General features: G+C 39.3%; 1 protein-coding gene across 5 annotated transcripts in view; it reads left to right on the top strand.

The window, feature by feature from the left end:
* Positions 1–27,407, top strand: part of ROS1 (ROS proto-oncogene 1, receptor tyrosine kinase) — a 151,275-nt gene that overhangs the window by 34,613 nt on the left and 89,255 nt on the right. For all 5 annotated transcript variants that reach the window (XM_058655096.1, XM_058655122.1, XM_058655174.1 and 2 more), the window contains 11 exons: positions 1,975–2,019; positions 5,378–5,437; positions 7,651–7,677; positions 12,072–12,132; positions 16,043–16,191; positions 17,624–17,762; positions 22,635–22,836; positions 23,444–23,520; positions 24,984–25,106; positions 25,410–25,594; positions 27,108–27,205. In XM_058655096.1, coding sequence (XP_058511079.1) covers positions 1,975–2,019; positions 5,378–5,437; positions 7,651–7,677; positions 12,072–12,132; positions 16,043–16,191; positions 17,624–17,762; positions 22,635–22,836; positions 23,444–23,520; positions 24,984–25,106; positions 25,410–25,594; positions 27,108–27,205 — 1,166 coding nt within the window. The remainder of the gene's footprint in view (positions 1–1,974; positions 2,020–5,377; positions 5,438–7,650; positions 7,678–12,071; positions 12,133–16,042; positions 16,192–17,623; positions 17,763–22,634; positions 22,837–23,443; positions 23,521–24,983; positions 25,107–25,409; positions 25,595–27,107; positions 27,206–27,407) is intronic.

The following is a 27,407-nucleotide window of genomic DNA, read 5'->3' on the forward strand; positions in this document are numbered from 1 at the left end:
ACAGGCCAAGTTCAGTAGCTTCTTGGCAGCAACTCCAGTCTGGCACTTTGAGGAAGGAGGGAGGCAGTGTGGGTACCCTCTTCAGGGTAAAGTAGTCATGTGGATCCCAGTTAGTCCTCTAGTTTGATTTTAAAGTCACTGAGAACTGTGGAATTCTCACTTAGTTCGTGTTTTCCATTGACAGCAAAGGCAGGAGCCACGGAGCTTTCTGCTTAAGTGTTAGTGGCAAGACAGCATCCTGTTGCAGGGTATGTGGGGAAGGAGCTGTGCGCACGGCAGGTGTTGTGCAGCTTCCATCTCTGTTGTCCTGCAGGATCATTGCGCTGCTAGCAGATATCAACACTTCTTCTTGAAGTTTATGCTTCAGTCTACTCGGTTCTAGTATTTTATGTACAACCCCCTTTTTCTGGATAGGTGGTGTCTCCTCACTGGGGAGCCAACCTGGGAATTGGCGGTCACAGCAGTAGCCTGCTTTGTTTTTCTTTCTAATTTTGGAAGTCTCCGTGCCATTTGCAGTTCCCCTTTCTTTCAGGTATCTCATTACTTTTTAAGTAAGCATCCCTCTTCTGCCTTTCCCACAATGCTAGGCCATTGTTGGATGTTTCTAAGGAATCCTGAAGCATTCCAAAGTGGGTGACTACTCTAATTTCATGCAGTTATTCCCCTCAGCACATATTTACTTAACACTTCTTTATCCATCAGGCACTGTTCTAGGTGCTAGGGATACAGTGAAGAGCAAAATGGATGCAAAGAACAAGATCCGGTAAGCTTGGTGATAAACAGTCACGTCTCCCCTGTGAAAGTGTGGGGATGTTAAACCACCTCCTGACCTCACCTTCGAGTTTCTATTGTCTCCAGGGACTTATCTTTTAGAAGTGGTAGGTCAGCCAAGGATAGCTGTTTATTTTTGCAGTGGTAATGACTTTTTTTCAATTCAGTGGCTTAAGTTCAGCCAGCCTCTAAGGGGAGTTTGCGATCATAAACAATGGTCACTAGAAATATTCACTTAGTCTTCTTCTGCTTTAGAATTCTCAGTCAGTGGAGCATATGAGTTTTGAAAATTAGATTGCATCAGGATGATATTCTGCCAGCTCTATCTTCAGACCAGAGATGGTCTCCCCAAGAAACTGTTGAATTTATCTGGACAGTAAGATGCTGGACTCTACGCTTGGTATACGCTTGCAATGAAAGAATCTTGAGTGAATTTGAACTGTAATATTGCAGTAAGGTGGAGGAATTCACCATTGGGGGGAGGGTAAGGGGAGGGGTTGGGGAAATCCCAGAGCCTATGTGTCACATAATGCAATGTAATTAATAACAAAAGGTTTTTAATGAACATTAAAAAATTAGATTGCATCACCTGACACTGCTCAGGAGGTTCTCTGATTATTAAAGGTCTATGCTGTCATCCTTTGTAAACCCTCTTGTTTAGGAAGGAATTGCAAGCAATGGTCCAGGAGAGAACGAGCAGATTTTCTATTTTTTTCATTTCCTTGTAGCATGAGGAGATTCTTAAAATTTGTGAAAATGTGATAGTGTAGTTTTATATTTTGTTACATATGACTTTGTGAATTTGTGTCATTTCCCCCTGCTCTTAATGAATAACTTTACAAAAGGAAACTTTGAAAACAATTAGTCTAACCCAGGAATGCTTTACCTTGATTTGTGACTAATGCCACAGGTTTGTTTAACTCTGTGTGAAGTTTCCATTGTTCTTAACCACTTTTACAGCTCTCCCACAGTATATCTCTGTAATGTCTGCAAAATTCTTATAGCATTATATCTGCAATATACACAAATATTTTGTCTGGTTTTGTGATGGATTTAATGACTTGAAACATTTGGCTCTTTGTTTTAGTTGAAAAGCAATGAGAAGGAAACACTCGTCTTGGAGGCTTAAAAAAATAAAGGTGTGGTGGCTACCCTGAAACCAATATTGGCAACACGTGCTTACTGCTTCCTTCTTCATTTTAGGGCCGGCAGCTTGATGTTGGCATACCATACAACCTGAGTGAGCCGGTAAGTAATTGCATCCACTGTCAAAGAACTTTACAGTGTTCGTATTGATAAAAAAGTAGCCAATGGTGGGTTGTATTATAACAAGAATCATTGCGAAGTAAAAATCTTCAGTTATTTGTCCCTAAAGAAATTTAATCAAAACTAGGGAGAATTATAGAATTATTATAGAATTATTATTATAGAATTATTTAAAAATGAAGTGTGAAGTGGAAAGAATACTGGCTTAATCTTAAGTCTACAGTTTTGACTCCACATGGCTGTGTGGCTTTGAAAGTTTCCTTAATATTTCTGAGAATTCATTTTACTGCGAATGTGAAAGGTGGGGCTAGAAAGCCTCCAATGACTCTTTCAACATGACATTTTTATGGAGGTATTACTTTTCTGTACTTGTATACATTTATTCTACTAGTGTTTAGTGACTGTGTGTGTGAATTAGACACTATGCTAGACATTTGAGCTGTAAGGCTCAATAGCAGATCTCTGTTCTAAAGAACTTTTTAGAGACACATCTGTAAAAACAATGGTGTGTGTGAGGCTTAGAGAGAATGCCCAAGAAAAACAAGCATTCCATTTGTCACAGTGCCTTCCAAATAAAACGAGAGAAGGAAGAGTTTTGCAAAAGGAATAGAGGAAGGGAGAGTAGATCAATCACAGAGGCTTAAAATACAAAATAACAAAGTAGCTGAACTTGTTCAAGAAAACAAGAAGCTTTGTGTTTGCTTGGAACCTGAGGTATATGAGTGGGAGCTAGGGAAGTGGAAGACAAGGTTGGAAAGTTTCGTGAGGCCAGACTGTGAAGCTGTTGTATGCCATGTTTGGTAATTTGGTCCTAATTCTCCGAGGATGGAGAGACACAGCATATTGAATGTCAGAAAAGGATGTGACTAGGATCTCAAGAAGGATAACTCTAAATGTGAGTGTTTGATGAGAAGTGAGGACACAGCAGGGAATTGGGGGCAATGCAATGAATGAGGAACTGTAATGGAGTCTGGTTGATGTTTAAGGGATTCAGCAGAGTTTCTGATGAGTGCGATGAGAAAGAGACAGTGCCTTGGCTCCTGGCTAAGGCAATTCAAAAGATTATAGTATGTCAATTAGAAACACAGGATAATTAGCAAATTTGAGGGTGAGAAAAAGCTGAAGATAGGATACAATCACAGAGGGGTAGAAAGAGGCAGAAAGAGTCAGCAAAAGAAACAAGATAGGAACTGGGAAGAAGGCCAACATATCAGTTTCACTGTGGTCATGGAAGACCGGCTAACATGGACCCAGGCACTGTTATGTAGCACAGCTAGTGATGGAGAAGTCTCTGTGAAGTCTTGCTTTATTGCTGCTTCACCTCCGCTTGTATACTCTTCTCCCCATGTCCTAATTTAGCCAGGATATTAGATACAGATGAGTCCATTAGTCTTTTTAGCTAAAAGCCCAGTTCCTGTTCCGGCCCATCCCAACCAACACTAATCAACTTAACCCACAACACTTAGGTGAGTCACAGATGGGCAGGAGCGAATACCTATGAACTGAGAGGAGACGGTATTGCATTGTTGTGTAACCACTCCCCTCACAAGCCCCTTTAAAAGGCCCGTGAAGTGGTGGTGGTGGGGGGGAGGGGGCTCAGTCTGTTTCTGGTCAGGTGCTTCCGTTACTCAGGCACCTTGACTCTTGGTTGGCCCAGGACAGGTAATCCCCTGAGCATGGTCCCTGTGTACTGCTTAGATGAGACAATGGGTATAGTAATGTTGTTTCTGGTTTGTGTGCTGTCAGGAGTTCCAGGAGAGGTGAGGCCTAGCAGTGATGGAATGTGGGCAGAGAAGCCAAGGAAAGGCGAATGTCTGCAGCTTTGCAAGTGTGTCCAGATTATTCATTGCATGTCTCTTAGGATGCTTATATTGTTGGGGAAGCTGGGACATAGGTCTTCAGTTTAACGGATGGACTTCAGGGTAATGACCATTTGTTCCCCTTTGGATTATGTTTGGTTGGATTATGATTGGTTGGATTGCCATATGGACTTGTGATTTGCTGTTGCTAGTATGCTTTATTATCACCAAGCTTGGTTAATAAAGACTCCTTAATAAAACCTTGGACATGTCTGGTGTGATCTTGTTTGCACCCCGTAACAGTACAGACTAACCAAGAAAGGTAAGAGAAGCTGCTGAATCAGCTGAGTAGGAGGTTAGGACAGCCTTGGGTGAGGAGGGGGTTGGGAAATTTACAGGCTGGAAGTGGGTGAATTATGCTGGAAGGCAGCAGAGTTTCCCTGTTATATACCAGGTTAAATTTTGGTGAGATGATTCTTGGTTAAGTCTGAGTTCTGAATTTTGTTTGTCATGTAACACCATGTAATATCACATTGTTCTGAATTTTGTTTGTTGTTAGTTATCCAGGAACAGGGTGTTCTCCAACAACTGGACATTCTCTAGATGCTAGATCTTGCATGCGAGGATTGACTGCTCAGAAACCTGCCATTCTGCAGGGAACCATGGCAAGCCTTGTAGAGCAGTTAGCTCTGCTAAGTATCCCAAAAGTCCTTTAGATCCAGATCCTTAGGGAGCCTCAGCTTGGTTTCTAAAGCACTAAATGAGGAGTGGATGTTCAGTGCAGCAGCTGGGACACTGCCAGGGACACCAATGTTCTCTTATATGAGGGCCTTGGTTCAAATCCTAGTTCTGCTTTTGATCCTAGCTGGCTGCTACTGTACATTCCTGGAGGTGGTAAGTGATGGCTCAAGTACTTGGATCCCTGCCACTCATGTAGAAGACATGACTGAGTTCTTGACTCCTGGCTTCAGCCTGTCCCAGGCCCAGGTTTGTGGGCATTGGGGGGTTAACTAACCAATGGGGTATCTCTGTCTGCCTTAAGTTTTTAAAAATTAACTAATTTATCTGAAAAGCAAAGTGACACAGTGAGCGGGAGAGGAGAGAGAGAAAGAGAGAGTGAGATAACTTGGATCCATCGATTCACTCCGCAAATGTCCAGGAGTTAGGAACTCCATTCTGATCTCCCACGGGGAGGGCAGTGATCCAGACACGTGGGCTGTCCTCTGCTGCCTTCCAGGCATGGTGTCAGGAAACCAGATTGAAAGCAGAATAGCTGGGACTTGAACTGGCACTGTTGTATGAGATGCCGGTCTTTTCAGTAGCAGCACGATGTGCTGTGCCACAACGTCGACTTTACTTTTTCTGCCTTTCATACAAATAAAGGGAAAATTTAAAAGAGTATACAGTTATTAAATGTACATTAAGAGAATAGTAAGCCAATAATAAAATTTTAGGTGATACCTTTTTTTTTACTAAGTTGTGCTTTGAGGTGACAAATCACATTTGTTTCATTTACCAATGTATGTTACTATTCCTTGCAGTTTATCCAAGGATGTCATTTTTGGAACTCTGTAGATCAGGAAAACTGTGCTTTAAAGTGTGTAAGTATTAAATTATATTTTTGTTTTGATACTGATGTTTCCCTCTGGAGAAAAGTTCCCTAAGAATTCCCGTTTGTATTTCTACGGGTTCAACTAATTTGCTAGACCCTAGAGCCAAAAACAAAACAAAACCCAAACCCAAAATACAAAAACCAAAAACCCCAAACAAAACCAAAAAGCCCACAGTTTGAGTAATTACTTATGACTGTAAAAGAAACTAAGATTAACATTTATTAGTGCACCTGGAGGCCAGGGAAGGTTGAGGTAATTGTTGTTCCCAATTGTTCTAAAACTATAAAGTTTTTTTTTTAATAGGATGTTAGATATTAAATTTCCTGGTCCTGTGCTTATCAACGTTTAATGTGAAGTGTCCTGGGATCTTGTTAAGATGCAGATTCTGATTCAGGAGGTCTTGAGTGGGGCCTGAGACTCTGCACTTGTAACAAGCACTCAGCTCACAGGATGTGGCTGGTCCCCAGACCACATGGCATAACAGCCCTAGGTCACATTCAGTTTGCAGGGAATTTAGTAACAGGCTTACCCAGTCACAGACATGTAGCTTACTCCACTTCGTGCAGGAAATGCATCTCGTTTCAAATACCTTAATTTTCCAGTTAGCCTGGATTTACCACTTAGTGCATAGTTCAGTTAATATAGTTCTTGATTTTTGCTTTCCTCTTCAATAAAGTAAGATAATAAATGAATCCCTTCTCAAGATAGTGCTTGACATATTGTAGATATTCTGCTCTTTTTGGTAAAATTTGGTCATGTTAAAGTGGTCCCAGAGTTGACTTTTGGTCTGATAGTTAAGTCCCTGCTTGGGATGCCACATCTCCTACCAGAAAACCTGAGTTGGATTCTAATTTGTTCTACTACTAGGCGTTTTGGGAGGCAGCCTTAGGTCCCTGCTGCTTTTATGAACTGTGGACTGAGTTCCAGGTTTTTAGCTTTGGCTTCATCCAGTTGTAACTACTATGGGCATTTTGGAAAAAAAAAAAAACAGCAATTGGAGATTTCTTTCGCTGCTTTTCAAATAAATAAATAAAAATGGGTTATAGGAGAGTCATTTGGTGAAAAATTAAGCTGTTAGCTCTGGCTGAGGTGGGCATAGATGAGTGAACCAAATGGGAACTTTCACTCTTTCTCCTGTAAAAATAAACAAATAAAAAGTCAAAGGTAGATTCCTGTGTTGTTCAGGTTAGATAGAAATGTGGACATTAGCCTCTCTAACAAGTGTCATCATAGAAACCATTTAAAATGCTTTTATTTATGCTATTTATCGAAAAGGCAGAGTTAATAGGCAGAGAGAAGGAGAGACATCTCCCATCTTCTGATTTATTTCCCAAATGGCTGCCATGACGAAGGTTGGGCCAGGGTGAAGCCAGGAGCCTAGAGCTTCACTCTGGCTTCTAATGTGCATGGCAGTGGCCCAAGAACATGTGCCATCTTCCAGATACATTATCAGGAGCTGGATTAGAACTGGAGCAGCCAGAACTTGACCTGGCACACACATGGAATGCTGGTGTCATAGGCAATGGGTCAACTTACTGTGCCACAATGCTGGGTCCTTCACAGACCACTTTATAGGAGTTCCCCACACCCATGTTTGCACTCATGCATTTGTAGAATGTCCCTTAGTAAAAGGAATAATCTGTGCTGTTCAGACATAGTACTATTATATGCTTGTCACAAATTGCAACTTCAGTAATTGTCTACTTACGTCTTTTGTGCAAGCATGTAAGCTCTGTTGGGCAGGTGCTCTCTATCTTTTTCAAACTGTATCTCTTGTGCTGACCGGAGTGCTGGGTCAACACCTACTAAGGGAATGAATGGGGAGCACGATTTATTGCTGGGGGACCATGCAGGAGGCAGTGTGGATGGAGTGGTCAGTCTGGGCAGTTATTGTGGTTTGCATTTCAGTTCTTCTCTGTTGGGCACCTGTAAATGTTGTTTCATTTTTGAAGCTGGCCTGTCTCAGACGCCCTCCCAGTAGACTCAGGATTTCTAATTGACATCATGCTCTATGACTTTCGCATGGATGTAGGCAACATAATTTTTAGAGCTACTCAAAAAGTGGTCTCCCTTGTTTGGTTTTTCATGATTGAATGTAGGTGGTAGCACAATGAATTTATGTTGAAGAAGTGTATAATCTAGTGTTATTAAACCCTCACAATTTTAAATAATTTTTTTTCCCTTTTTCTTCTTCTATATAGAATGAAACCTATATCACTGTGTATGAGGTAAGTTGGCAATTGCTCATAAGAAAGACGACCTCACTCTCCATGTCTTTATTTCTCTTCTTGGAAAAGCTAGTAAAATGAGAATGGGAAATGCATTCACAGGGCGGAGACAGTGCTTTCTTTTTACAGGAAAATAAACTTATTTTTAACTCCATTTTCTATGAACTTTTAAAAAAAGATTTATTTATTTGAAAGGTGACGCACAGAGAGGAAGAAGGAAAGGGAGAGGGAGAGGGAGAGAGAGAGAGAGAGAGAGAGAGAGAGATATTGATTCTCTCTACCATTTCACCCCCCAAATGGCATGGCCAAGTCAAAGTCAGGCCCTATGAGCCAGTAGCTTCATCTGCTCTCCCATAGGCAAGGGCCCAGGAGCTAAAGTCCTCTTCTGCTTTCCCAGCACATTCACAGGAAGCTGGATCAGCAGCAGAGCAACTGGGACTTGAACTGACACCTTTATGGGATGCCAGTATTGTGGGCAGTGGTTTAACCCACTTCTCCTATAGTTTTGGCCCATCCCTGAGGTTTTTTTTTTTGAAGTGCTCCTATTGTCTAATGAGGTAAATTTTAAACATATTCAATGTTGATGTGATTTTAAAAATACTTTTGATCTTGAATTGATTAAATTTACAGCTGTAGAACTTGAAGATATAGAGAGACAGCTGTATGCTGTGCTAATTTGGTTAGCAAGGAATTGATTCCTGGAATGTGGGCAGGAGAGGGGAGCTTTTTTGGAAAAAGAAGGGGAAGAGAGATAGGAGGGCCACAACCAGTGATATCCCTGCTGATTCTGCTTTTTATTGCATCTAACAACTGAGCATACAGTAGTCCATCATTAAATATGACACTTTAAGAGAGAACCTTGTAGTTGCAATTTTCTTTTTATTTGACTAATACTTTACCAATATTTTAAACATGGTGTTTCCCATTTGTTATGACAGTAACTAATGTCTTGCTGGGTATAGTTGTTCTGTCCATCTTTGTGAGTTACTTTTGGTCCCCTCTGCTGTGCCTGATTTTCTCCTCTTCTTCATAAAGATATATGAGATTTTGATGTTTCCCCCTCAGGATTAGGTGATTTAATCACACGTGATGTGAAGAAGTGCTGTTTTGTCTCACTTTAAAACTTGTGTGCTCTGTTTCAATGTCCTTGCACCTTGCACCTCCCTGTCTGAGGAAGGAGTCTATGTTAAATTATCATTGAACTGCAAACAAGATTAAAAACCAACCTTGTCAAGGAATTATGACTGGATATGAACTGTTCCACTGCAATGATGTGGAGGAATCCAAGATGGGGGAGGGTTTGGGGGAATCCCAGAGCCTTTCAAACTGTGTCATAAAACGAAATAACAAAAATAACCAAACTTGAAATGTAGAACAAAAAACAACAACAAAAATTTCTACCTTTTGAGGGAGTGAGAGATTAAGGAAAAATTACCTCTAAGAATAAGAGGATTGTTCAAGCGGCAGGAATGTCAGGAGAGTATCTTAAGCATCATAGCACCCCAGTCTGTGAGGTGTAATGTACTAGTTTCATCTCATTTGCTTCTTTTTATACTTTGCTCTTTTATACTTGCAAATGTTATACATTAAATACTTTTTTTTGAAATGGTGAGGGTGATAGTGAGAAAGAGAGAGAGAGAGAGAGAGAGAGAGAGAGAGAGAGAGAGAGAAAGATCTCCTACCCTCTGGTTCACTTCTCGGATGTCTGAAAGAGTTTGGATTGCCTAGGTCAAAACCAGATATGGAAGGCTATCTGAACCTTGCACATACATGACAGGGACCCAAATAGCTGAACTATCACCAGCTCCCCACCAGAGTGTGCATTAGCAGGACTCTGGAATGAGGGGCAGAGCTGGTACTCATGCTGTGACACTCCGTTATGGGATGTGAGAGTCCCAAGTTGTGTCTAACTGCTGTGTCAAACACCTGTCAGAAACACAGATGATTCAACTCTAATCATCAGTATTCTGAACCAGGGGCAGGGAATTTTTATAGTTCATATTCCTTGGCAAAAATAGTCTTGGAGGTGATAGCAAAAAATAACTTTGAAAAAAATGATAGTTATGGTTGAGATGGCTTCTTCCTGATGAAACACAGAAGATGTTATTGCATCTTGGCTTCTGGCTAAGATGAAATATAGATCTTATCACATCTATAACTTTTTTTAAAGCTTCCTTTTTGCTGCTGTTTGGGAAAAATTACCAAGGTCTGTTGACTGTTGCTTGCCTGTCTGACCACATCTGACATCCTCTCCTTGTTCTTTGTGCGGGTCCCTGGCCTTGCCTGCTTTCTTGGGTGCAGAAGGCGCATGTCTGCCTCATGGCTGTTGTCCTTCCTGTTGCTTCTCTTTGGAGCAGATCATTGCAGGCCCAGTTCCTTATCATTACCCTCTGGAGGGTCACTTCTACATAGTTCATGCTGCTCATCCTAATGAAATGGAATCTTCTTCCTAATTCGTCATGTCCTATGCACAGGCCTGCTTTCATTTTCATAGCACTTGCCATTATCTTACTTAAAAAATTTAATTTAGTCTCTGTTATTGTCTGTTCCCCTTTGAAGAAAATTGAAGTTCCAGGAAGGCAGGAACCTTGTCAGGCTCACTGATGTATTCTTAGAGCCTGAGATAGTACTTAGTACATAAAAGATAATCAGCAAATATTCTTTTTAAAAAGATTTATTTCATTTTTATTCGAAGGGTAGACTGACAGAGAGAAGGAAAGAGAGGGAAAAGAGATCTACCCCAAGTGGCAGCAACGGGCAATACTTAGCTGATCTGAAGCCAGGAGCCAGGAGCTTCTTCTGGCTCTCCTACACAAGTGCAGGGTCCCAAGGCTTTGGACTATCCTTTACTGCTTTCCCAGGACACAGGCAGGGAGCTGGATGGGAAGTGAAACTGCCGGAACATGAACTGGCACACATATGTGATCCTGGCATGTGCAAGGTGAGAATTTAGCCACTGGAGCCATCATGGTGTGCCCACATATACTTTTTTCTAAGGTTTCTTTTTTCGTGCAGACTATGTTAAGGCATCTGTTAAAAGTTGCAGGAAATTTGTGTTTCATTCATTTACTTATAAACTGTTTTCAATGAATGAGATTAATTGTTAATTGACAGTTTTTGTAGATCTTAAAATGAAATACTGGTGTTGCCACATCTGTTAAAATGTGCAGCTACTATAAAAATTTGAATCAACTTTTATATAGTACAAATGAAGGCATTGATATACAGATTAAATAGGGGGTCAGTAAGAATCAATTTTCTTTTTTTTATTATTAATTACATTGCATTATGTTTTATAGGCTCTGGGATTCCCCCAACCCCCCATTCCCCCCCCCCATGGTGGATTCCTCCACTTTGTCAAGATTCTTTCATTACAAGCATATACCAAGCATAGAGTCCAGCATCTTATTGCTCAGATAAAGAATCAATTTTGAAAAAAAATTACTTATTTTTGCTCAAAAGGCGGAGTTATAGAGAGAGAAGAAAGAGAGAGAGGGAGAAAAAAGAGAGTGACTCTTCCATCTGCTGGTTCACTCCTCAGATGGCTACAATGACCTGGTCTAGTGTAGGCTGAAGGCAGGCATCTGGATCTCCGTCTGGACTCTCACATGGTGAAAGGGGCCCAAGTACTCAGTCCATCTTCTGCTGCTTTCCTGAGTGCACAGGAAGGGAGCTGGGTCAGCAATGGGGCAGTTGGGACTTGATCTTTTGCTTACATTGGATGCCAGCATCAAGCACAGAAGCTTAATCTTTCATATACACCTCCAGCCCCAAGCATCATTTCCATGACATAATTATAGATATTTAGGTCCTTGACCTTTGAAACAAGAATGCAAACATACAATTGCATCATTGAGCTCAGTGTGTCTTCAAACTGTGTGATATGGTCTGTGAGAAGGTCATTAAAGCAATTCAATGAATTAAAAATCACTTTGAATAAAATCAGATAGGATAGAATGGAATAGGATTAAACATATAAAAAACCAAGTATAGGGTTTATTTTTGCCATTATGAAAGTGTTCTAAAAATCAGATCATGATCATGGTTTCCTAACCTTGTAAATAGATTGAAGTTCATGGAACTGAGTGAATTCCAGGTATGAATTTTATGATATGTGCGTATATGACAATAAAAGCACTGAGCAATGGGGAAAACCATGCATTGTTTCAGGAAGCTTTTTTCAGTATGCTATAGGGCCTGGTTAAAGTGGGTTTGGGAAGTGCTGGTTTAATTCAGCCAGTAAGTGGGAACTTAATTACAAGTGCAGTTGAGATAATTGATCCCCAAGATATACTTGTGAGTCAGGTATTCAGCTTCTAAATTGTAGTTGATATTTTCTTGGTAAAACAAGTGCAAAGGCTTCCTTGTTGTCACATGCCACTTGTTTTCCTCAGCGAGAGTTTTGCGAGGTCGGCTGCAGCAGTGCCAAAGGTGCTTATGAAGAGGAAGTCCTAGGTAAGCAAACACACCGCTGACTGTTTGATACTTTACACCACTTTAGAGACTTGAACTACTGAAGGATAAGGAAACATCTTAAAATATCTAGAGTTCTGCATTTCAGTAGGATTGAATATATGCATGTTATATGCATATTATGCTGAATATTCAGTGTTTTCAAATGTGGAGATCATTTGAGATTGCTTTCTGCAGTCCTCTTGGAAGATTCCTAGGTGAGGTGATAGAGGACCTGTGGAAGACCCCCGGAGAAAGGAGACGACCAGGAGTCAACCAATCAAACTGTTTATTGAGTCTAATGGTGAACCTTATACATAGGTTGGTAAAAGGAAGCCCAGAGCATTAGTAACTGAAACCTGATTGGTTCCCCCATCCTCCCATAGCCACCACTCCACTTCAAGATGAGTTTAGATACAATCCCTCCAGCCTAGAGATATCTGTAAGCCTGACTTGCCCACAGCGGCCCCTAATTGGTTCCCTGACTGCAAGGTGTAGGGCCCTTCCAAGCAGAGGAAAACAGGATATGTATGTCCAGTCTCGGGTCGCTTGTCCGCCATCAGGTCAAAGCAGAGACTGTTTGCCAAGTCCTTGTTGGTTTCCTGGAAGCACAGTGTGCTGTGCCCTCATGATCTTCGGCATAGGTCAAGAAGGTCTGGGTCCATGGCTACTACCCAAAGTTATTATTATAGACTCAGAAAAAAAAAGCTTTTAAAATTAAATTAAATGTACTCAAAATGCACAGAGAACAAGAATGAAAGAGAGGGAGCTGTCCATTTTCTGTTTGCTGGTTCATTTCCCAAATACCCGCAATATATGGACCTGGGCTCAGGTGAAGCTGAGAGCTAGGAACTCCATGTAAGTGTCCTATGTGGAGGGCAGGGTCCAAACTAAATGGGCCATCACCTGCTGTCCCCCAACAGGTGCATTAGCAGAAAACTAGACTTGGAAGTGGAGCAAGAACTTTGAGAGACTCTAATACTCAATGTGGACATTTCCAACAACATCTGGTTGCAACTGTGTGCCAAATGCCTGTCCCAGTAAGATTCTTGTTTTAGAGCAAAGCTGAAGAAATATTGTGCACAACTAATGTACAAACATGGCTGCTCTCAAGTTCAGAAGATGCAATCACTTCTGTCTTTGTGAGAAATCATTGTGCATCCTAAGCAGACTTATTACCAGTGAACATCATTACTTTAATGAGCAGAAAGCACAAAAATATTGTATTTAGTATACATTTTTTATTAAGCTAAGATTTTTTCAGTGCAGCACATACTTTGTACGTGATTTCCTCCAAACATCTGTTAGAACATGAAAAATACATAGAAGGTATGCTTCTTGCTGTTAAATTATGAGTACATAGGGAACTTGAGTGTGTATAACCTCCTTCTGCCTTTTTTCATGATACTTTGGATGTGTGTATGTGGCTTTGTCCTAACATGTCAATTATTCATTGATCTCTGGATGGCCAATGCTTCAATAAATCATAGCCTGGATGTTAACACCTATCTTTCTGGAATTTCTGAGGGTTTCCCTTTTTAGGAAATAGTTCTTTCTAGACTGTGATATACTTGGCTCATTCATACGTTGCAATCCTTGATTCAGAGGTGATAGAAAATAGAAGGACAGCCGACACTGTCCCTCCTCCCCACCATATCCACTTGATATTTCTGTGAAGTACTGGTACTATCTTTTTTCCTTCTCTGTTGTAGAAGTCAGTGGTGGATAAAATTTATATTTTGTGATTTCCAGTATGCACAGTGAAATGCTTTGCAGGCATTACAATAACTTCACAGGTAGCCAAGCAGTATTTAAAGTAATTTGGATATGCATGGGTGGTTGACATATGATCTACAACAATGGATTAAATAAATGTATGATTTTGTGCTTCAATTTATGTCTTTGTGTTTCAAATAATTATTAACTGTTAAGATCTATGCACCTATTATATTATGATTCTAGAGCTACGATGTGATTCTTTTGGTCTGGAAAGCCATGAAAAATTACTGTGAAGCTAAGGCCATGAAAACCAAGAAAGTCTAGAATCTGTAATTTATATTCCTTTCTCATATGTTAAAATTATGTTTGCCAACTTAAGTATACAACTCTGTTAGAATGTGTGATCAGTGGTTTATTTGAATTTCTCATTGCTTATGAATTAGTGTCCATGTATGACAAACAAATGAGATGTATCAATTTCAAATGATGGCATTTGTATCACTAGGCAGGGTCTTTGTTTGTCATAATCAAAGATCTTGCCCATGTCCCTCAGATCCTGTCTGTTTTAATATATCTGGTCCTTGGTCCATTTCATCCCAGATATTATCCATGCTCCTTTCCTCACTGCGGGCCATGATGATAACTAAGGATAATTAAAATGCAACTATCTATTTTTATTGGTCTTTTATGAGTCTGCCACTGTTTTCGTTTACAGATAATAGCTTCATTTGTTCTCAGGTGTACGAATATTATTATTAACTTTATTTTCAGATGAGAAAAATGAAGCCCCAAATTAAAACACTGACATGTGGTTACATGCACAACTAGTATGGAAGATAACTGGAATGCCAAACCAGCTGTCTGGTTGAAGGGCCTTTTCTTAAAGAATTGTCATGCACTGAAACTATTGTGCAGTCCAGTCTCTCCTTCTCATCTGGCACAGTGGTTGCCTTGATATTTTACATTTAATATGGAAAAACAGCCTTACCTGTTTTTCCATATGCATCACCACAGGTTCTTAATGTAGTTAGCTGTGAAATCCACATTTACTTGTGTTTATATGATTTTGGTCATTTTTGCCCAGTGTTCAGTTTCTGATATCTCCTGGAGACCTTTCCTCACTCTGCAGGCGTGCTCACTATGGCACTCCTTTCCAAGGTGTTCACTGCACGTGCTGTGCCTGGTAATGAAGGACTTACACCCTAAAGAGCAGGGATGGGGGTGGGGGACGTAGAGCTTGCTTCGCTTATAAGTTATAGCAGAAAAAAAGAACCATAAATAGAATAATTAGTAGAGAATGGTTTTGCTAAGGCTGTCTGTGGAGCAGGTGCTCAAAAGAGAATGATTTCATTTTTTTTTCCAGATTTTTTCCAAGTGCAGACTGTAATTAGTCCATGACTGTCTGTAGCAATTAAAATTGTGTCAATTTTCTTTTAACCGGAAAGAATGAAATTCTGAAAGTTTGTGCTCAACTATTTTCAGTTTCTGACCAATTTTCCCATGCGTTTTCAATCAGAATGACAATTTTCTGTAAGGGAAAGCCTACATGTTAAATTCATCATAATTCTGAACAAATGGAGCAATAAAGTAAAATAATTTCATACCAGTGGTATAGACTCTTCACAAATCTAGCTCCTGTTACAATGGTCATGCCACCTAATAAATGCACATCTCAAATTTTAGTATCATCAATGTATAGGAGTCATGGAATGTTTTTAATACATAATAAAGGAATATAGAGTTCTTGGGGGTAAAGGTAATTATTTCACACATATAAAAATAATTTGTTAGCAAGATATGCAGTAACATCAGAATTAGAGTGTAAAATTTCAAAAATGTCTTGGGGCACCTGTCTAAAGAAATGGATGATTGCATTGTACGTGTTGTTAGCACCTACTCTGTTCACCTATAATGAAGTGAGATCCTCAGAATACTGCACAGCCTCTGAGCACTACCTTTATAGAAATAAAAGAGACTATCTTCAATGATACTGATGAATTCAATGGGAAGTAACTATCACACCGACTGACAGATTTTTAAATGTAAACCAATTTAATATGTGAATCATTGATTGTTCAGGTGGTTCAGCTGTAGCAAGGGAATTCCAGAAGCTCATAATACATTGGCTATATACCCTTCTGTTTTGAAGGAAGGACAGAAATGTGTAGTAAGTGAATTCTTCTTTTCTCCCCAGAAAATGCAGACCTCCCCACTGCACCCTTTGCTTCTTCCATTGGAAATCACAGTGTGACATTACGATGGGTATCTGCCAACATCTCTGGAGTAAAATACATTGTTCAGTGGAAATATGCACAACTTCCAGGAAGCTGGACTTACACAGAGGTATGCAGAGATGCCTTATACAAAAACCAGTTTATTCACTTGATGCAGTGACAGTGAAAGGGAAGGAGGCATAGTTAGAGTGAGAGCTTCCACCTGCTGGTTCATTCCCCAAATGGCTGCAATGGTAGGGGCTGGGCTAGGCTGAAGCCAGCAGACAGAAACTCCATCCTGGTCTCCCACATGGGTGACAGGAGTCAAGTAGTTGGGCCATTATCTGCTCCTTTCCCAAGTATACTGACAGGGAGAAACATCAGAAATAGAATAATAGGTGGTACTCTGACATGGGATTCTGGCATTATAAGCCATGGCTTAGCCCACTATGAACCAATAAAGCTCCAGTGTTACCTTTTTAGCCTAAACAGTGAGTTTACTCCCATCAATTGTTAGAAGTACCAAATTCCATATATAATTACAAGATAATATATGACATAATATATACTATGTGTAATATGGTAGAATATATAGTGTAACATTCTTACAATAGTTCAGAATTAGTTTCTGTTTTATTTGCCATGGGTTTAGTTACCTATAGTCAAAAATTATTCAAAAGTGTTAAATGTAAATTTCCAGAAAAGTTGTTTTAAATCGCACACTATTATGAGTAGCATGGTAAAATTTTATCCTACTCTGTCCCACTAAGGCCACAATTATTTTTGTCCACATATGCATGCTGTGTATACTATCTGCCCATTAACCATCTAATAGCCCTCTCAAGTGTCAGACTGATGATCATGGTACTGCAGTACTGCAGTGTTATGCAGAGATTTTAATATTATCTGATGAATCAGGAATTCACTCAGTCCTGGAGTGTATTCCCCATGGATAGTGGGGAACGATTTATCGACATAACTGCATTTTAGAAAAAAATTCAATTATAAGATGGGTATAGCATTATAGCATGACATGAAATTTAATCTCTGCTGCTCTGCAACGTGTTAATGTCCTCTTGCTTCTTTGAGGAAAATGTAATACTGGACAAATTTGTAATTCATTCAGCTTAGCTTCATATACCTAGTCATCTAATGTGATTCCAACAAGCATTGTTTACAGGAGAAACAGTCTCACAATTCAGAATGGCTGCCTGTAGGTGATTATCAGGGTTATCCTTTTTAGGAAAGAATAAGCAAGTTCACAAAAGAAATGAATTAATCCCAAGATGCCAAGCATATTTGCATAAAAATTTCATTAAATACTATGTACCAAATAATTGGGACCATAATTTTGTTATTTTAGAGGAGAGCATTTCCATGGGAATGTAGACCGACATCTGCAGTTCAGCTCTAAGCTCAAGCCTCATTTTCATTAGGCCTGGCATGCCCTGGACAGTCCAATACCAAAAATACCACCCATCTTACACAAGTTAATCTGTGCTCTTGAGTCAGTGTGTGGCCGTAATGCTGCTAAAGCTCATTATTGATTCTTATGGATCTAGGCTGTGTCCAAGCTCTCGTATGTGGTTGAATCCCTGCATCCCTTCACTGAATATGTTTTCCGAGTGGTCTGGATCTTCACAGCCCAGCTGCAGCTTTATTCTCCACCCAGTCCTGCCTATAGGACCCATCCTTATGGAGGTATGGCCAGCAAATATTGTTTAGAAATTGATGACTTAATTCCAAAGCTTGGATTTTTTTGCTCTTAACAATTTAATAAATCCATGTATTTAGCAATTGGGCCATTCAATAACGTAGTGCTTTTATATGCCAACTGGCATTATGGTGCTTCCAGAACCTCTGTGCTCAAAACAGATGATGATCCCTACCCTTCCGAAGCTCATGCATTGGTGGGAGAGAAAGAGATCACACAATAAATGTAAATAGGTAAGGGCAGTGTATTGTAAGTGTAACAGTGGGAGGTCTGTTCTGAAGGAGATTGGAAATGAGAGTGGAGAGGAAAGCAGGTGCTGCTTGGGTGAATTTTGGACAAAGATTTCAAGGATGTGACGAGGTGGCCAAATGTCTGAGATACATCATTCCGGGCAGATTTCCTAAGGCAACACCATCCCTGGAATGCTCCATGAACAGTGAAGAGACCAGTGTGGCTGGAGCACAATGAAGTAGTTAGAAGTGTAAAAGCTAAGGTCCAGGAAGTGGTGGCAGTCACATAGGCAACCTCAGAGTCCCTCGGGAGAACTCTAACTTTTCCTCCAAGTGAATCACTGCAGGGGTTACAGAGGGTGAGTCACATGATCTAATGAGATTCACCTGCCCTGTTAAATGGATCTTTCCTGTAAGGAAAAGCAACTGTGGGATGTGGGGTGGGGGACAGACAGTGTTCCAAGGATGTAAGGGATGTAAGGAGTGCTGGAGTTTGTATTTATTTGTGGAAATTATTTTCCAGCTAGGTTATGCAATCTTGTTTGCCTAACAATGAAATTAGTAAAAAAGATTCACCTTTTTTTTTTTCTGGAAGTTGGTAATTTTTGTGTTATATTTTTAATACTATTTCAGGAAAGATCAGGTTCATTCTTTCTTTTTTTTCTTATTCAACAAGTATTCTTTCAGCATTTGCTGTCTACTGATCATGTTCTACATACCAAAGATGATGAAGTCGTAACAATCATGGGGCTTACAGCTGGGAGAGATTGACAGATAATTAAAGAAGAGTACTTTTTTGGTGGGGGGGGGGGACGGGAGCAGGGAGTTGTGAGAGAACCCAACCGTTATCACCTTCTTTCTGTCTGCATTCTGAACCAGTGAAAGATGACCCAAAAGGATGAGCAAATGGGCATGTCAATATTGTCATTCTTCTACAGATGCATGATGGAGCTTAGCATGAGAAAAACGGCATGGAATTGCCGATTCCTTGCTCTCCAGCTTAGACTTTAAATTTCAGCATAAGTTTACAGAACAGACCCTGCTGCCTCTTAGTGGTTTTGTTAGAGAGGGAAGGATTTGGCAACTAAATTGCTTCTTTCAAGTCCTCTGAATTATTACCTCTGATAAGCAGTGAATCATGGCACAGTATCTGCTGAAGGGAACAGGTGCTCATTCTTCCCTAAGGGAAAATTAAGGGTGTGGTAAGAGACAGTGAGTTTTTTGAAATCCGTATGCCCCATTTTCTCAGTGTATTCCTTAGTTAATGAGGTTGGCAAAGGATTTTGCTTCTTTGCAGGGGAGTCTTCAGTAATATTCATTGTGCTTCTGTCTCTTGTTTTTGCTCTTGGTCATTGTAATTCTGGTTAGCAGATTCTTCTCCTTAGGGCAGGTTTCTTAGCTGTGTCACCCACAGGTCTGCAATTCAATTTTGCTTATTGTGGTTGGTATATGGTTCTTTGTTTGCAGTCACTTGTGCCAATTCCTCCAGCGAGTTCCAGGTCTAGGTTCTTATGTTACACATCCACCACAGTCTCTGTAGCCCCAGCTCCTGGTTCACCAGTCTCCACCTCCTGTGATACCATGCTGAGGCTGCACCGTTGTCTGTACAACCTTTCTCCCATTTTGAGTTGGAGCAAGTCCCAGGATTAGGGAGACACCAGGTGTCCTACATAGCTATGTTGTTGGTGGTTCCGACCTTGCCGGAAGCTGTTGGTCATTAGGTTTGAGAGCTACACAGACCTATTTTGACCTGTAAGATGCCACACAGTCAGTATTATTTTCCCTGTGGGACCAGTGCAGTGTGCTGAGCTCAGTGAGTTCCATCCCAGCTCAGAACATGCGCAGTTCACTATTGTCTCTGCAGTCTCAAAGCCTTTGCCACACTGTACCTGTAACGGTGCCTGATGTGCCACCGCTAGAGTTCTTGATCTGCTGTACGTCAGGTCTGGGTGCTACCCAGACTTATTTTGGGTGGAATATGTAAGAAGCCATGTTTTTGCAGCTCACTGAGCTAGAAATTACTCCCAGCTCAGTGCATGCACAGTCCTGTCTCATAGGCTTTGCGTCCCTACACAAAATGGTGTCTGATTTGGCTCTAGAGGGCTAATGGGCTCTGAAATCCACTCTGTCCCCGCACTGCCTGTTTGGGATCTGCTGCTCTGTCTCTGCTCCTCATCAAATTAAACAAACCAGCAGGATGGCGAGTTCTTTGGTTTCACCTTCCGAGTGCCTGGTGAACTCCCCTTCCTACCTTTTTGCCGGTGGAGTTCCAGCTGGTGCAGCTCAGATCACTGCTTGCTGAATGCTGCTGGGGTATCAGTCACTGCTACACTACACTGTTGTGTCTGCTGCTTTCCCATGTTTGTCAGTCTCCAGGTGCTCCTCTGTCATTATTCTGTCCTCTTCTGTTCCCTGGAATGTGTCCTCTCTGCCTCACACTGGCTAATGTTTCTCTGTCTAAATGTATCTTTACCCTATTCTGCCATCTTGATTCTGGAAGTGGTATTTTATGCACCATCTCAGAGAGGGGGACAAATGAATTGAAGGGTAGAAAGAGGAACTCATTCACAATGGGCCGTCTAGTTTCTTGTCAGAAGGGTGACTGGTGGCTCTTTCCCCACCCATTGCCAAGTATGTATTTCTTTAAAAATGAAAAATAAAGAAATATAAATTTTATCTTGTTTAAGACTTATTTATGTATGAAAGGCATAGAAACAGGATGGGAGGAACTAAAAGAGGGAGGGAAAGGAAAGAAGGGCAAGAGGAAGGAAGTGAGAGAGATTCCTTCATAAATTAATTCATTCCCCAATGACTGCAACAGCTGGAGTTGGGCCAGGATGAACCCAGGAGCTCTAATAGCATCTCCCATATGGGTGGTAGATACCCAAGTACTTGATCATCTTCTACTACCTTTTCAGGCACATTGGCAGCAATTTGGATAGGATCTGATTTGAGATGCTGGCGTTGAGTGGTGGCTTAACTGGCCTTGCCACAGTGCTTACCCCCAAATAATTGGTATTGAGCCAGAAAGCCGAAAAGTAAGAAATGCAGGCAGAGAAACACATGAAAAATAGATGATTAGATTGCTTGTTTTCCTTCTTGTTCTCCCCTCCTTGTATAACTTCTGGAGTCATTCAATGCATGCTTATTTCATCCATTCTTGGGCAACTTGAATTGCCTTGGGTCCTTGAGAACAGGGATAGAGAGGTTATCGTCTGGGTGGTCAGAGCTGACGTCTTCAATGCGAAGCAGACTGTCGTTTGCCAGTATGTCTACAGTTCAGGTAGAACTGTCAGGCTAGTGTTCTCTACAGAGTGAAAAGATCTCAGCACCTGTTTTTACAATTCTTGTTATTGATTGACTGCAGTTTTGTTTCTAGTCTCTTCTTCTTGGTCTGGTTCTATCCCACATTTTACTCATTTAGGTCTATAGAGATTTGAGACAATTTAAAAAAATAAATCCTATTTGTGTTCCTTGACAACTTTATTTCATAAATCAAAATCAAGGAAAAAGCTTGAAAACGTTGTCTGAAAAATATATAACAAATGTAATATATGTATTATAACAGATGTTATAGTTTTAAAAAATATAACAAAACACATATTGTAGGGATAAAAATTTTCAATTCATAGACATATTATCACCTATCACATATTTTGAATATTAATAAAGATATTTCATTTATTAACTTTTTAAACTTTAATCAAAAACATTTTTTCCATTTATTATTATTGTTGCTTTGTGATACAGTTCCATAGGCTTTGGGATTTCCCTGACTCCCTTCCAAGATCTTCCCCTTCTACTCCCCTCTTCACAGATTTCTCCTATATTATTACGACAGTACAATTCTTCATAAGCAGTTGTAAGTCCATGTTTGAGGGCACGGATACCAGCATCCTATTATCAAGATAAATTTAACAGTTTCATTTGGAGTCTATCTTTAATCTGAAAGTAGAGAAGCATACTGGATTGTATCCTCACATTTGAATATGAGAGTCTCTATTACACAGTTACTGCACATACCCTTAAACGAAAAGCCACAAAACAAAATCAACAACAGGAAGAAAAATAAAAATTTATGATGTCATGAAGTTAAATAACCTGCCACTGAATGAGTAATGTGTTAACGAGCAAATGAAAAACAAAATAAGAACTTTCTTGAAGAAAATGATGCTGCTGATTGACCTGAGTCAGTGAAGAATTTAATATGAGAAAAAATGTTTTGAAGAAATGAAAATAAAAGGAAAACATCAAAATCCATGAGATAGAGTTTCTGCTGATATTTGCTGGTGAGATGTGTCACCTGTAGGCAACAGATAGATGGGTTTTGTTTTTCATCCAGTTTACTAATCCATGATGTCTTATTGATGAATTTGAGTCATTTACATTCAGGGTTATTATGAATAGGTAGTAAATTGGTCCTGTCATTTTAACAATCGGTTGTTCATTGTTTGATTTGGTCTTCTGTTGATCAAAGGTAAATGTGAAGAACATCCCAGTAAATAACAACAGAAGACCAAATCAAACATTTGTTAACTTTTTTAAAAAAAAGTGATTTCTTAATCTATTTTTAGGAAGTCCAAACTCTGAATGTTTTTCTGTTTACTGTGTGCTCATTCTTTTTTCCAGTTCCTGAAACTGCCCCTGTTATTACGAATATTGAGAGTTCAAGCCCCAACACTGTGGAAGTCAGCTGGGTTCCACCTCAATTCCCAGGTGGACCTATTTTGGGTTATAACTTAAGACTTATCAATAAAAACCAAAAATTAGATTCTGGAACACAGAGAACCAGTTTCCAGTTTTATTCTACTCTACCAAATACCACCTACAGGTGAGACATAATGGTGTAAAGAGACATATATTCAGCATGCTTACAGTCATGTGAGTTAAAAGTTGTTCACATCATCTTGAGAAGTACCACTGATTCCATGATGCTGGGTTGAAGTTGTTGTGGTATTCCCCAAGCTTATGTGCTTATTAGATTACATCATCCTAAGCCAAAATATCCACAAGTAAATCTATTATGGACTAATGAAGACATCATAAACATCAAGAATGTTATTCTTTATGTAACCTAACATGAAAGAAATAAGAATGGAAGTTCCATTATGGTATTTTTTATTAATCACTACTTGGGTTGTTTTATTATTGTTAGTTTTTCTCATGTTTACTAAGACCTGTTTAAATTGGGGGAGGAATGGAGGTCATGAAGATACCAGAGTTGAGTTTTTGACCTCAGTGACCTGAACTGTTCTATGGGGAATGCAAACAAGGATGTGATTGATGGTCATTTTAGTGCTGAGCAGTGGGACCAAGTAACTGAATACAAGCATTGCCACATTGTTCTTTAAATAGAATTGCTATTGCCCCTTCTATTTTTGTCTCATGTTCGCACCATGCCATATGAAATACATTTCTCCAAATTGTTTTTGGAATAGGTTTTCTGTTGCAGCAGTAAATGAAGTTGGTGAGGGGCCAGAAGCAAAATCTACTGTTACCACTTCTTCCCCAGCAGGTATGAACCTAGGTTGCTCCTTGTGTAACATGGGAAAGGGGGAATGACAAGAATGAGTTCAAACTCAGAGATCCTGGGCATCAGGTAGACCTTATCCTCCTATCCCTTCTGCCCAAATGAATGGTGTCTTTGGAGTACTTGGTAAGTTTTCAAGTCTTGGTAAATTTTAGCATTTGAAAAAATAGAAATGAGTGATTAGAAAGTTTTCACACTGGAATTTAGGAATTTGAAAATGAATTGAAATAAAGACTTAAACAAGTGGTCCCAAACAAATCCTTGTCTTCAGCTGAAGTCACTAACAATTGTGGCTCACATTAAACACTGAAGTAATTGTGAAACATATTATATACCACTTTGCATTGTGTGCTGTTGTTTAATTCACACCAAATTTCTTTTTGTCAGTCCCCTTAAACATATTAAATATATCTGGTCTTAATAATACACATTATTCTATTTTGAATATTTTATTCTCCAAATTATCTCATCATTATTGCTCAAGCAACCTTTTTGGTTTAATATTTGAACAGTTTCCTTGAGTATTATTACTGTATGATGCCCATGTAAACAAAAACAAATAGAAATGTTTTCTAAGAAGCACCGGAAATTTTTAGGAGGAATCACTAAAGAGCTTTGAATAACACACATACTCCAAATTATTGGACTCTATTTTCTATTTTTTATCAGAACCCAATTTGTTGGCTTGAACACCATTTATTCTAGCCTGCATATGCTCTTGCCAGTGGCTATTAAATGTCATCTACCATCAGTCTAGTTTTTTGGCTGTTGTTACACTCTAGGAAGGAAGAGGCATGTTGGCTTTTTAATAAGTATGGCTAAAGGGCAAATTAAATATAGAAGAGTTAAGGATGTTGTTACTGTGATTATTACATAATATTCATTAATTGTCCTGAAAATATTATCCATGCACCATGCATCAGTTCCCAGCTGAACAGAAAATGAAACAGAGATGAGACCCTTGTATTTTATTCCTCAAGTAACTTTTCTCCAACCGCAAGAGAGATAATGCTGAAGAAAATGTAACAAGCAATTTCAGCTTATAATTATGTGTGTGAGTGTGCATATGTGTGTTATGTAATGACCCACTTTGGGCTGGGGTGGATCACCTCCACCAAGAAAATTCTTCTGGTTAAGAAGGATGACCTGAGTTTCTGTGTGGCAACACTGTTGATATCTGAACTGGTGTTACTGTGGGGGCATTTAGGGATTTATACATGTAAGTCTGATATGGTTGCCACTGTACTTCCTATACCTATCAAGAAATAATGTGGAATATATGACAGGAGAAGTATTCCAGGACCCTGAAGAGCAAATCTGGCCAAATTTCTGGCATGTACTAGTTCCCTTGCTCTGAAGCACAGCCTTCATCTTTCTTTGTTTTAACATACATGTAGTTGGTCTGTCTGGTTACAAGTTATTTTTCTTTTTTTCTTATTTTTTTACAGTCCAAGAAGAAGAACAGTGGCTCTTTTTATCCAGAAAAATTTCTCTAAGAAAGAGATCTTTAAAACATTTAGTAGATGAAGCACATTGCCTTAGATCAAATGCTATACACCATAATATTACAGGTCCGTATAATAGAAAAGTTTTCTTAATGTGAAAGCAAAAGTTTCAAACTTCCAGTTAGAAGAATGTTTTGTAATGTTTCTGGGCTATAATCTTTTTTTTAAACATATTTTCATTTTGAATTTTGAATTGTGGTACGTCGGGGCTATAGTCTTTTAAAACTCTAATATAGTAGAATAATTTAGAATATTTTCTTCTAAAATAAAAGGAATTCTGTTATATTAAACATTAAAGAAATTCTTTGATGTAAGGTTTCATCATGGTTGTTATGCAATAATATTCATGTGTTCGTTTAACTCTTCTAGGAATATCAGTTAATGTCCCACAGCATGCTGTTTATTTCTCTGAAGGAATGCTCATATGGGTGAAGGAGGCTGCCAACATGTCTGATGTGTCTGATCTGAGAATTTTTTATAGAGGTTCAGGACGGATTTCTTCTATCTCCGTAGATTGGCTTTATCAGAGAATGTATTTCATTATGGAGGAGCGGGTTAGTCTAAGAAATGAAAGTGGATCATTTGATATTGATACTGATATGTACATATTGGTATACCTATAAGTAAACATGAACTTATCTCATTAAGAATTTCCATTGGACACTTATTATGCATCATATACCTAATCAGCAATAAATTATTCTAGTCTACAGAATGGTCTAGCTTTTTTTAAATCTTTGGTAGGTTTGTAGCACGTTTTAACTTCCTCTTTTTTTTCCTTTTTTAAAAATTTAATTAAATTTTATGACACAGTTTCATAGGCTCTAGGATTCCCCCAACCCCTCTCCGTCCCCTCCCCCCATGGTCAGTATTACAATTCAAATACAGTCTTGATTCCTTGATTGCCAGCATGTACCATACATAGAGTCCAGCATCTTATTGTCCAGATAAACTCAACAGTTTCTTGGGGAGATCATCCCTAGTCTGAAAGTAGAGCTGGCAGAATATCATCCATCCAATGAAAAGTCACAACATAACATCAAAAACAATTTACAACATTATGGAGTTAATTGACATGGTATTGAGTGACCAGTATGTTAGTAGTCACATCCTGTGACTACTTCATTGACATTTCAATTTTAATTTATACACAACCAGCTGCTGTACACCTTAAAATGGTTATAGGGTATTATTCAGCTGTCTTGTGTCTATTTTCATTTTTTGTATTTAGCAGTTTATAATATTGAAGCATAATTTTACTGAACTTGACGAATTTTAGGATAGTCCAAACCGGCTTATAACTCTAACAAGGCATAGGTTAACAATTGAGCCACAGAACAGTTTTAGGAGGGGTGTGCAGAGAAATCTTTAATACCTTAGTGAGGAGTAACTTATCTTCGTGTCCTACCTAGTAAGGTGTATATGAGTACAAGCTGACCGTTTCCTGTCTGGCTCTGCAGAATGGTCTACTTTTTACCAATTGCCAGTCCTACCTACTCTTAAGTCACCTTTTAGCTTATTGTAATTTTTTTCAATGTCATTAATGCATACTATCAATAATTCATCTTCTGTAAGTAGGGGTGGTACTTGTGGTATCTTTTGGTAAGAGTGCCCATCCTGATCAAAGTCAGCTGTGAACATTTTCTATTAATGATCCCTTGGGGTAACTTTAGTGGGTTTCTGAGAATTTAAAAGATTTGGAATGTTTGAGAAGACACAGCCTGGCTGTGTTTCAAGTTCTACCTTTTCAGAAGGCTCAAGCTTATCACAGTAACCAAAGGCCATTTCTTTAGCTAGAAGTCCAGAAGCTTGAATATAGCTTAAATATTAAAAATAGTTGTGTGCATTCAAAATTCAGGAAGGTAAGCACTTGTGTATTTCATTGATGCCAATATGAATACGACTGTGATGATAGGATATAAATCTCCCTTTAAGGGTTCTTTATTTGTTTTGAAAAATTTTCTATGACCAACATAATTCTAAACATAGAATATATGCTCAGGAAATACATGCTAACCAAACAAGACAGAAAAACATTAACCCACTTATGTATTTTTTATTCTCTAGATATGTGTCTGTGATTTAGAGAATTGTTCAAGCATTAAGGAAAATCCTCTTCCCACTAATAATGTACCTCAAAAAATTGTGGTTGATTCGTACAATGGGTAAGTGTTAGCTTGTAAATTTGATTTCCCTTCCTTTGGCAAAAATGTAGAAACTTGCTTGCTTGCTAATGAGACATCGTAGTAGCGGATGAGCCAATATGTGTATTTTATTTCAGGTAAATCTAGTTAAATCCAGGCAAGTTCCAATTTTTTAGAGACAGGAGGAAGTTTCTCTCAAACTTTACCACTAGTAATTTTTCTC

This window comes from Ochotona princeps, chromosome 1 (assembly GCF_030435755.1).
Source record: "Ochotona princeps isolate mOchPri1 chromosome 1, mOchPri1.hap1, whole genome shotgun sequence".
NCBI lineage: Eukaryota > Metazoa > Chordata > Mammalia > Lagomorpha > Ochotonidae > Ochotona > Ochotona princeps.